We start from the raw sequence: 12,343 nt of genomic DNA, 5'->3' as shown, positions 1-12,343 counted from the left end.
TGAGCAGAAAAAGTATCTTTATTCAAATGCAGGTTTAAACCTCAGGACCAGCCACACCTTCTTCAAACTGTGAGACGAAGAATAAAGTTAGTAAAAGCTCAAAGTCCTTTTCATTGATGCTGTGAACATGAACGTGTGTGAAAGGTGTCCTTGTGTGTTATTACAGCTTCTTACCTGCAGCTCACGAGACAAACATGTATTGGGTCTCAGCCTGGTCACCTGACAGAAACATGGTAGAAAAACATGAAAGTGTCATTTCTCTGTGTCACTGATGGAAACATCAGCTTGTATGAACTGTTCAGTCTGATGAATCCTCTGAAGTGTGTCAGTGTACTGTTGGAGTAAAGCTTAGTTAGACTTGGACCTGGTTGGTAGTAGTCATAGATCTTGACCACGGCTGGCTTCAGGTTGTCCACTGGGAGCTCCTGGATGATCTCTAAGCTGTGGTTGATGGGTGTGTCCTTTGATAACTGGACGAGACAGAAACAATCGCAGACACAGTTTGTACCAAAGATCATCATCTGGTGTCCTCACGGTGACTTTCACTTACCTCCTCTAAGTACACCAGAACATGATCCTCCTTTTGCTCAACACGACTCACCAGGGAGCCACGTTTGAGCTGTGAGGAGATGACATCATTTTTATTATTATCCTCACAATTATCACATGAGATGCACTCGTTGGTAGAATCTGTCTAATTACTCACACTCTTCAAAGACTCGGGGTCTGGGGAAAATCCAGAGAGCATTTTGATGTCCAGGATCACCATGTTTGTAGTTTCCTCCTTTCCACTGTACCTGTGTTTGAACAGTGTGATTATACTGACCTGTGTGCACACTTGCTTTTCATCTACCAGCAGTTCCTCCACACTGGTAAAGAGCACTCCTCTAACCTGTCACATACTTACAGTGATTGTATTTGCACAGTGAATTTGGGTCTAGCAGATTCACTGGCGGTGTTGACCTCTAGCTGGACTTTCACACTGAGAGTGGTGACATCAGCAGGTGTTGGGATGTTGTAGGTGGCAGAAATCTGGGAAACACACTTGGGTCACATGTGGAACAGAACTAATCACACCTCAATGCATCCTGCTGTCACTGTTCTACACCATGACACATATTTGCACACATACTTTTATATTCATACCTATATGTCTATATACATCTTAATATGAGTATCTCTGTTATATCTACACTCATTTTATACGAGTGCTTGATGTTTGTTGTATATTTGCTGCTATGACAACTCAGTTTCCCTCTGGGATTAACAGTTTCCCTGATTCTGATACAGACAGAAAGTTCATTTATTTTTGCTCAGTTCTCCAATTTAGTTTAAAATAGCATTGTACTCTCTACAGTTATTACTGCCAGGTCTAATGTCTTTATTGTGTATGAAAATACATGTGCAAGATGAGCTTTATTACATGTGAAAATGCTAATGCTCTCTAAAGTTGTATAAGTAAAAAGAAAGAGAAGAAACCCTTTCTCTGACATCAACCAGGAGCTTGTCACATGATGCTGTCACTGACCTGCACTGAAGCACATGCAGTGCCCTTCACCTCCAGGCTGTATTTTCCTGACATGTCCTGCAGCGCCTCCTCCTGGTAGAGCAGTTTGTTGCCCTGATTTACATCAAACGTCAGCTGACTGCTGGGAGCCTGAACTGTCACTGTGCTCCAACCTTCAGGACTGAACACCAGAGTGGAGTAGAGAGCCAGAGCCTGAAGAGCCACCACCGTGTCCTACAGGATGGAGTCATTGTGGTTAACACACACAGCATATGTCTCCATATTTCATGGGCTTAAGTGGAATAGACATTAAGTTAAAACGGCCTGTGTCACTTTGAGACCCTCTCACAAAAGAGATCCTTAATCTCAAGTTTCCTAAATTTCACTTCCTGGTTAAATAAACGTTAAACAGGTTCAAATATCTTTAACTGAGAATTATCAAAGTATAGAAATTAAAGGTATAAACTCGCAGGTGATCTGTTATTTACAGGCTGTTACGTGTAGTTGGTACAGAGGTCTGAGGTAACATTGCTATTCTGTTAAAACAATGAATTTTTAGACAAAACTTAAATGTAATATTCTAACTAAAGAATAAAAACTTCTCTGTCTGGCTAAAACAAATCTGTTTTACATATCTGATAGAAAACTGAAAGCTTCAGTATTATTTCTTCTGTCCCTGATTTTGTCTAAGACTGTATATGAACTCAAAGATGAGCTTCATGCTGTTCGGGTGGTGTCGTACCTGAGTGGAGGAGAAGCCTCCGTAATAGTTCTGCTGCCCAGTCAGCCACCTGATAATACCAGAGGCATATCCCAGATCCTCAGCAGTCGGGGAGGCGCTGAGTTTGGCCAACAGCACATAAGAACTGATCTCCACTGACAGGGAGGCTGATGTTTCTGCTGCTGTCTGAGACCAGTAGAGGAAACCTCCTACAAACACAATAACAGTCACAGTGATGCTAATAAAGCCTGAATGATGTCCTGCTAAAGGACGACTCACCTTCCCTCACTGCAACTGTGTCTAAGTGCTGCAGAAGGTGAGCGCGGGTCTCCACGTCTCCTGCCAGAGTGAACACATAGGCCAGCAGAGCTGTAGTGTAGGTGTTGCTCAGGTCACCGAGAGACTCCTTGAGACAAGCCAGGCTCTTGTTCATCACAGGATCCTTTAAAAGATCACAACAAAGAACTTTAATGGACAAACAGAAATCTTCTTTCATTAAGCCCAGTGTGAGAAGAATAGGAGGCAGAGTTCCTGATTCAGTCACTCAAAACATCAGTGTGATAATAGAAAACACAGCAATTAGAGGAAAGTACAGATCAAGCAAAGAGTGCAGCAATCTTCTAGTAGTATTTACAATATGAAAAACATATTGAAAAAACACTGTACAGGTTGGGTGGTGATACAAGTTCTTGCTGGTGAGAGTTCAGGTATGTGGATGACACCTGGGTGAAAATCAAATCTCAGGACGTTCCACAATTCACGGATCACATTAACTCGGTGGAACGACACATTAAATTCACCAGGGAGGATATGAAAAGTGTCAGGTTCGTCTTCTTAGACTGAGATTTCCATCAGTAATGGGGGACATTTAAAGCTGATGTGTACCGTAAACCTAAGCGACAGCCGATCCAGGAGAGAAGGACAACCGCTGCCTAACTGAAAACCTGTAGTGATCCCGTATGTGTCAGAAGTATCAGAACAGCTGAGGCACATTTTTTTCTAAACACTGGTCCACCCCGACACAAACAGAGTAACATAGTGTACGGTGTTAAGTTCCAGGAGGATTTACAGGATCTATACATCGGGGAAATCGAACAACCTCTGGCTAAGAGGATAGCACAACAGAGAAGAGCCACCTCGTCAGGCCAGGACTCTGCAGTCTATTCACACCTACAGGCCAGTGGACACTCTTTCAATGATGAGGATGTAACATCCTGGACAGGGAGGAACGCTGGTTTGAGTGTAGGGTCAAGGAGGCCATTTACGTGAAAAAGGAAAGACCATCTCTGAATCGAGGAGGGGGCCTAAGGGTACATCTGTCACCATCTTACATTGCTGTGATTGCAGCCATTCCCCAACTCTCTGTGAATGGGACTCATGGACATTGATCAGTGGTCCTTGATCAGTGGTCTTTGATCAGTGGTTGTTGATCAATGGTCATGAGAATTTGCATAATTACGATTAAGGAACTGACCTCCCAGCCCATTGTTCCTTCAGTGAGCTGGTTTCAGTCATTATGCAATGTACTGTTTATAAGATTGAAACCTGCAGTCAGCTGAGACTGAAGACGTCACTTGGATGAGTGACGAAACATTTCTCCCACTGAAAACGTCCAGATGAACAGAATCAACTTTTTGGGGTATATGTAATATATATATTAGATTGTATATTAGATTGTTGGTTTATACACTTTTGTGTATGTATTTATATATGCATACCAGCTCGGACCTCGCCCGGATCAACTATTGGAACAAGAAGGCATTGGTGGGCAAGAGATGAAAATAGGGCGTTGTTGGAATGCTACTATACAAGTAACCCTGGCGGAAGGGGTTACATGAATAGGATGAGGGACCTATGGAATCTTCGATACCCAGCATCCACATTGACGGCGAAACAACTAATAACTCAGTGTTCCAACATTCGAAAGAAGGGTATTGCTCTCACAGCTAGAGATTGACGAGGTGCAACACAAATGCTACGGCAAGGGGGAGCCAGGACGACAGGTCAGGGGGGAGATGTCATCACCTCCACCCGAGATTTGTACCAAGCCCCAAGTGCTATAGTGCGAGAGGAACTGACCTGAAAGATAGGATCATGGCAAAACTTGAAACCTGGATTCCCCGTAGCTGGTTACCAAGATGTGAAGATCTGCTAGATGATGTAAATGCGATACCTACAGCCACGATTATCGAGACTAACAAGCTGATCTACAGTACAGCAGCAGTGATCAGAGAGATGCTTGGCTACAGGTTGAACAGCCACAAGGAGAAGGAGACTAGAGGCTGAGATCAAGGAGGGAGGTTAGCCAACTATCGGAGCTGCAGAAAGGTGTGACAAAGACGGTGCCCAAGAAGAAGTATAGCAAGCTGTCCATGGAAACTGCCAAGCAACGACTAACAGCCTTGGCCAGCACCTTGCCATACACTAGCATGGCTCACGTCTACTGGTGGAAGAAGCTGACTGCACTCCATGAGCATCTGGCAGCACAAATGAACCAGCTGTTAGTTGACGAGAGACACCCAGAATGGCTAACTGTAGGGCGGACAGTCCTGAAGGAATCGGTCCCATCGGTCCCATCCAACTACTGACCAATAACCTGCCTCAGTACCACATGGAAGCTCCTGTCAGGCATCATAGTGGCTAAGATGAACAGACACATGTTCCTGTGCCCCACTCATTGGCAAGAATAACAGAGGTGCAAAACACCAGCTACTTGTAACAATCAGCCGAGACTGCCTGGATTGATTACAAGAGGGTCTATGACTTAATGCCCCACAGCTGGATCCTGGAATGCCTAGACCTGTACAAGATCAACAGGACTTTAAGAGCCTTCATCAAGAACTCAATGGGGATGTGGCATACAACACTAGAGGCCAACTTCAAGCCCATAGCACAATCACCATCTATCAAGGAGATGCTCTGTCCCTACGGATACTGACTACAGAATAGAGCAGTTGTCAGCCATCTCCTGTACGTGGATGTCATCAAGCTGTATGCCAAGAGTGAACGAGACATCGATTCACTGATCCACACTACCAGGATATACAGCAACGACATTGGAATGTCATTTGGACTGGAGAAATGTAGTCGGATGATAACAAAGAGTCAGAACTGAGGGAATCGAACTACTAGAAGGCAAAATTGCAGACATAGAGGACAGCTACAAGTACTCCAACAGGCAAATAGGAACCCCAAAGAGGCTGCTGGGAAAGCTGCTACAACCAAATCCCTGCAGAGGGTCAGTTAAATCCTGAGGAGTCAGCTGAATGTTAGAACAGGATCCAGCCTATCAAAACCTACACCCTGCCCGTCATCAGGTACCCTGCTGGGATAATAAGCTGGCAAAAGGAGATAGAAGCCACTGACATCAAGACAAGAAAGTTCCTAACCATGCATGGAGGGTTTCACGCCAAGTCCTGCATGCTAAATGGAAGGAAGGAGGCCAGGGACTGGTGAGTGTCAGCACCACATTCCAAGATGAAACAACGAATATTCACGAGTACGAGGAAGATGGCCCCAACTGATCGCGTGCTCAGTGAATACCTCAGGCAGCAGAAACTCAAGAAAGAGGAGGAAGGCGAGGAACCATCATGGAAGGACAGGCCCCTGCACAGTATGTTACCACTGGCAGATAGAGGAAGTAGATGAAAGCTGGACTGAAAGACAGCACGGAGGCACTAATCATGGCAGCACAAGAACAAGCTCTGAGGACAAGATCCATAGAGGCTGGGGTCTAACACACCAGGCAAGACCCCAGGTATGAAGCGCCTTGAGGCGACTTTTGTTGTGATTTGGCGCTATATAAATAAAATTGAATTGAATTGAATTGAATTGCAGGCTGTGTAAAGATGCCCCTGAGACAATCCAGCACATACCAGCAGGGTGCTAGACTGCTGGTTAAACCTAACTCCATGGCTCAGCAGCACAAACTGTACTCCTTTTTTTGTTGAATACCTTGATATTCTTTGAGTCTACTCACATGTTGGGATGTATTCATTTCCAAGAAGGCAGCAGTAACGTACGCACTGAGAGTCACTTCATCAGATACACCACCCTGTCAACAGAAGACATCATAGACACTTTATCATCAATGCACCAACATTCAGGGAAATGAAGTCATGAAAATGATTTTCAGCTGCATGTGGTTTTAGTATCATGAATGTCTTGATGCATGTTCAAACATCCAGCTAAAGAGAAGGACAGGAAGTTGATTTTGTTCATCTGGACATTGTATTTCCAGTGAGATGGATGTTTCTTCACCTCGGGTTTCCCCAACCTTATAAACAGTTTGTGTAGTCATCTACTAATCAGAAGGTTGGTGGTTTGATTCCCAGCTGCTCCAGCCTGCATGCCAAATATTTGTGGGCAAGATACTAATCCCAAATTGGTCTCTAGTGGATACTTTGTATTTTCTATAAATATGTGTGAATGCTACATAGAAGGCAGTGCTGGTGTGAATGGAGCAAGATGAATGGAAATTATTTCTTAAATAAAATAATAGAATATACTGGTGTGAGCTATTACAGTATTTAGTACAGTGTTTTCCATGTATGCATGACATTATTAATAAAATTTGTTAAATCCAGACTGGAGGCTGTTTCCACAGTCTAACAGCGAAGAACTGCAGGTTACCTTCATTCCGTTGTTGAAGAGTTTCCCAGACTTTTCAAAACAGCCATTTTCTTGTTGTTTATGTTGCAGCCAGGTCTTAGACTCTTCGATCTTTCTGGGATCAATAAAGATGAAAGACTGAGCTTTGGCAAAACTTCTTACCACAAACGCAGTCAGCCTGACAAAAAGAAAACAACACTTACACGTCTTACAACGATGGAAATGTTTGGCTGTGAGGTCACATTAAGAGAAAGAAATACTGACCATTGTGAAAATAAACTTGAAATTTCAAGATTACATTTGAAAATGTATTTTGAGACAAAAGCCAAAATGTGGGCGAGTTATTTCAGGACAAACTGCCACGGTTGCTTTATCCTCTGAATTAGTGAAATCGTACTTCAGACTCAGTTTTAGTAACAAGGTGTCATGTTGCGGCTGTGTGCAGGCAGGATGAGGACCCAAACGCAAGCTCACGGAGGCAGGAATGAATTCAAAACACAGCTTTATTGCTGGACAGGAAAACCATACAAACTAAACTGGAAACTATAACATATTACACAGAGAAACACACGGCCATGAATGAGGGAGAAGGCGACACTGAACTGAGGGAGACACAGACATAAATACACAGAGGATTAACGAGGTAAGTGGGAGCACACAGGGAACAAAGGTGATACTGATAATCATAACAAGACATGGCAGGAGTAAACGCAACACTGCCGGGAGACTGTCAAAGTCAAACAGGAAGTACAGAGGTTCAGACAGGAGGAGAGAGAGCACGGACATAACGGGCTGGGGAAAACATGGAATAAAACACAAGGAGGGGAAACGGGGGTTCACAGATACAGAGGGGCACACAAAGGGTAGCCAAATAAGGAACATCTTAACTGAACAACCTATGAACCAATGCATAAATAAAAGAACAAAATACAAAACACACAAAAACTAAGAATACTGGGCCAACATGGCCCAGGACCATGACAAAAGGAAGGAACTGATGTCACTTGTAGCAATAAAAACAGCGTGGCAGTAAGTATAAGTACACTGAAAAGCAGAAAGTGGTGCAGAAAGCTGCATGTGGTTAGATTTGTATAAAAGGAAATGGCTGCTAATGTACAGATGCAAGGATACCGATGGTTCCACGCTCGTGGAATAAAGAGGATCTATGCTGTATCACAAGACGACTGATTTATTTCACTACATCTACTCAAGGCATTTTATACAGGGTATAGCAGTCGTTTGAAGCAACAACTGTAATCATTTCAACTGTTTTCTTAGATTTGAATTTGACTTTTTTCACAAAACAGTATTAAGACTTTATTATTGAAATAGTATTTAGACTTTTTCTTAAAGTAAAACAACTTTAATCTTTAAAATTCAACTTTATTCTAATAATGATCAATAACATTTTTTACCCGGCTCTAATGCTCCTTCCTACCTACTGAATTACACAGTATTAACCAAAAGGTATTGTTAATGTTAGCTTAGTCAAGGGATTAAATGGAGAATTATTTTAAGTATTAGAGGTAGACATGTTTATGTTATTAATGGGTAGTCAAACTTCAAGAAACGTCTTCTGTTTGGTGGGATATTTAAAAACCAGTGTAACCTCTCTGGTTTATGACATGTTTGATCAGTGATGTTCTCACCAAGTGTTTCCTGGTCCTGTTCCAAATGTGGTGTAAGCACCGTCAGCACTTTTGTAGTTGAGCTGTCTTTGGTATCCTGTAACAACAGGGACACCATGATCGAGACATTGTTGCTATGGTGATGATTGGACTCCATTTGTTTATGGATCTGCATGTGTACATCAAGATTTGGGAAATTCAATGACTCTTGCTGACAGATGAGGAAAATGACACATTTGACCAAAACCTGTGGCTAATGTTCTGCCTCATGTCGGCTTGTTTCTTGAACCGTGTGTGTTGAAGTGATTCAAATGATTTCCTTCTTAGAGGAAACAATAAAAACTTGCCACTGGTGAGGAAGTTAGTAGCTTTTTCCATGATGGCTGCGGTGAGCTGCTGTGTGCCTTTCAGGTAGTGGAGGATGTAGATGTTGGGGGCCAGGAGAGCCATGTTCTGCTCCCCACATCCATACGGCATCTGCAGCAATCCATCCAGGTTCTTCAGAGCCCGGCCGAGGATGTCACCTGATCAAAAACACTGATTCACTAAAACTAACAAAACTAGCGTAAAACAACTTTGTATTATTGGGCAGAGATAACCTGAATACTTCAATATGCAATTTTAAATGATGATTTCATTTGCTGAGCGACAAAACATCCAAACTGAAAATCAAAGATTGACTGAGATTAACCAAATATTTCTGGGAAGACTGAGTTTCATTTCACCAACCAGACCCAGGCCTGATTAAGGCCAGACCTGCTGGATCAAGAAATCACTCAAGTACAATCTGTTTGACAAAGGGAAGCAGGCTAAAAGACGTCAAAAAGAAACACGTCGTTGCCATGACCAAAAGAAATTCAAAAATAGGCGAGAAGTCTTGAGATCTATCAGTTTGGACAGGGTTAAAAACAATTTCTACAGCTTTGGAACGCCAGTGCACCATGTTGGAACCCATTATCCACAAACTGAGAAAACTAGAAAAGATGTGGCAGAAATTACTCCATTAGAACATCGACGACTCACCGAAAAAGTCACACGAATCCCAACAACACCCAGAACTGAAGGCCTTGCCTTCCTCTGTAAAGGTCAGAGTTTACGATTCAACAATACAAAGGAGACGGGGCAAAAACAGCATTCATGGACAAAACCACTGCTGACCAAAAAGAACACAAAAGCTTATCTCACATTTGCCCAAAAAACATCTCCATGCTCCACAAGATATTTGGGAGAATATTATATGGACTGAAGAGAAAAAGTTTTGAGTTTTGTTGCATTTGGCTTAAAAGTGACGCATCATTTCATAGAAAGAACATCATACCAACAGTGGTGGTAGCAGTGTGATGCTCTGGGGCTGTGTGGCGTAGGTTTGTCTGCGGCTCAGCTGCAGGGGAGGGGTGGGGCATTGGGTTCAGGTGGTTAGTGACGGAGGAGTCTGGTTAAGGCAGCTGGTGCCCACTGTTAAATCATGCCTCTGCTGTTTCAGGAGCTCGCCACGACCTGGAGGGAAGAACTCTCTACCAGGAGAATGTCCAGCTATCAGTTTGTGCCTTAAATCTAAAACTTGGGCATTTAACCTTCTGGGGTCAGGGTATAATTGGCCGTTTTTGACTACTTTTGATTTTACCTCTATATCTCACCTTTAAAAAGTGTTTATCTTGCCTTGTTTGGTATCGTTACTTTCAGCACAGCTTCAAATATCTGAAATTTGAGTTATTTTTTCATTTTGGTATACTATATTAGCACAATTGATCTAAATCCAGACAAAAATGTCAAAATCCGAGTAGAAAAAGTTACATTTTTTACTGTAAAACCCACAAACATGTTTAATGAATCATTTTCATAACTTGAAATGCAAATAGATAGAATAAAATTATGCACAAATTTTGCAAACAACAAAGTTATATGGTACTATTTATCTAAAAATGCAGCCCAGGCATATAACCATTTAAATCTATTTACAGAACAATCAGTTCTGCATCAAATACGAAGGCACACAAATTATTTGTGTTCAGTATAAGACAGAGGAGAACAGCACAGGCCTAAACCAGGTCTGACAGCAGGAGGTGCATCAGTCCAGTTTTCCATGTGGGAACAGCGTTTACACTGGAATCTGCCTTTGACGGCGTTTTTGGAGCAAATGTGACATTCAGCAGTATAACTGACACACAATACAAAACAATAACTACACAACACACTAACTACAGCCTCCAAACACGCTAAACGTCACTAATGTCTGACATATGAAAACTCGCTCTCTCTCTCTCTTTCGCTGGCTTTCCGTCACTACTAAAAATGCCGTTCTCCCTAAATAACCAAGCGTCACATGTTGCCATATCATTTTTTGATGGGCTGACATGGTAAACTCCAACACCAATAGGGAAGGGGTGTTTTTTATTTTATTTTTTCACGCGCAAGCAGAGAGTGTTTGCTAGCGCTGTCTGTAGAAAACGCCGTTTTTACCGTTCTTCCTGCTGTAAACACCGCAGTTTTGTAAAGAAGAAAACATTATGTGTATTTTTTATCATAACTCTGGTTTTACGTGGTCCATCGACACAATTCAAAAACTGGTATGTAGTTTGAAGTCCGTTACTTCTTGTAGTGGTGATGTGTCATCGCGAACGAAACGGCTCTTAGAGCTGGCTCTTTGAAGTGAACGACGCGAGCCAGCTCCTTATTGGGAGCCGTGTCCCCCCCCCCCCTCGCACTTTTTTGCAGTGGTTTGCAGTGTTTTGTGTTGTTTCACTTTTAAAAGGAAAAAGCTGAAAATTTAAATAGTTAAAAGTTGAAATGTAAATAGTTTTTTGTATTATATGATTTATTTATTACATTTTATGTTGAGTGAATAAATAAAAGTATATTTATGGTGGCCCCTAGAGACAAAAAAGAGTACAAAGTCCAAAACACTTAAAAACTCAAAACACGTACAAAACACAGCAGAAGTGCTCCAGGATGCTAGGGGGCAGTGTTGAGCTTTTGTTACCTCGTGGCTACACAAGCCAGGAAGTACCAACGACCTGATTTGGTGTGTGGTAGTAACAGGTAAATTAACATTTTTTTTAAAATTATTTGAATATATATGAGTGCCTGTGTATAAATACACAAACAATACACATATGCTTTCAATTGTGTAATTTAAGTGATCTAGTAGCTCTGGAGGGTCAGTTAATGCTAGAAATGTGTTTTGGACTTTGTGCTTTGTCTCTAGGGGCCACCGCATATATTTATATGTAAACACATAAATAAATCCACGTTTTTTTTTTACATTAGTAATTTCTTTTGTGCATAATTTTATGTTGTTGTTGATAATAAATTAATTAAAGCAACAAAACAACCTGAAGAGCCGGTTGGGAGCTGAAAGAGCCGGTTCTTTTTAATGAGCCGAGCCGAAAGAGCCGGTTCTTTTTAATGAGCCGAGCCGAAAGAGCCGGTTCTTTTTAATGCGCCGAGCCGAAAGAGCCGGTTGGGAGCTGAAAGAGCCGGTTCTTTTTAATGCGCCGAGCCGAAAGAGCCGGTTCTTTTTAATGAGCCGAGCCGAAAGAGCCGGTTCTCCAAAAAGAGAAAGAAATCCCATCACTATCTTGTAGCTGTGTCGTCTTAAATTGGTCATGTGATTTTGACGTGTCGGCGCGTCCGTCGACCGCAGAGGGTTAAGATGGAAAATGATCCAGAACGCCAGAAAGTGGCCAAATCAAAATCTGGACTTAAATCCTACTGACATGATTCTGCATGACCAGAACGATTGCGCTGGGAAACCCTGTGGTGTGACTGGGCCAAAACTCCTCCACAGCGTTTCAGAAAACACTTATGACAAAAGCTAGACTGCAGTTCTTCCTGCAAAGAATGGCACAAACAGCCTTTTTGGGGTCCATTTATTTT

At 42.3% G+C, this 12,343-nt stretch overlaps 1 protein-coding gene across 1 annotated transcript in view; it reads right to left on the bottom strand.

The window, feature by feature from the left end:
• The window catches only part of LOC146389395 (alpha-2-macroglobulin-like), a 30,721-nt gene continuing 18,378 nt past the window's right edge, over positions 1 to 12,343 (bottom strand). The window contains exons 25-37 of the mRNA XM_084909960.1: positions 8,815 to 8,991; positions 8,489 to 8,564; positions 6,861 to 7,017; positions 6,208 to 6,282; positions 2,508 to 2,670; positions 2,250 to 2,437; positions 1,529 to 1,741; positions 908 to 1,032; positions 707 to 797; positions 551 to 619; positions 365 to 470; positions 175 to 219; positions 1 to 67 (exon numbers count right to left, since the gene is read on the bottom strand). Coding sequence (XP_084766086.1) covers positions 182 to 219; positions 365 to 470; positions 551 to 619; positions 707 to 797; positions 908 to 1,032; positions 1,529 to 1,741; positions 2,250 to 2,437; positions 2,508 to 2,670; positions 6,208 to 6,282; positions 6,861 to 7,017; positions 8,489 to 8,564; positions 8,815 to 8,991 — 1,478 coding nt within the window. The 3' untranslated portion in view covers positions 1 to 67; positions 175 to 181. The remainder of the gene's footprint in view (positions 68 to 174; positions 220 to 364; positions 471 to 550; positions 620 to 706; positions 798 to 907; positions 1,033 to 1,528; positions 1,742 to 2,249; positions 2,438 to 2,507; positions 2,671 to 6,207; positions 6,283 to 6,860; positions 7,018 to 8,488; positions 8,565 to 8,814; positions 8,992 to 12,343) is intronic.

The sequence above is a fragment of the Perissodus microlepis genome, chromosome 3, assembly GCF_051167445.1.
Source record: "Perissodus microlepis isolate ML-2025 ecotype Zambia chromosome 3, ASM5116744v1, whole genome shotgun sequence".
Taxonomy (NCBI): Eukaryota; Metazoa; Chordata; class Actinopteri; order Cichliformes; family Cichlidae; genus Perissodus; species Perissodus microlepis.
This window is presented reverse-complemented; position numbering and strand designations above follow the sequence as displayed.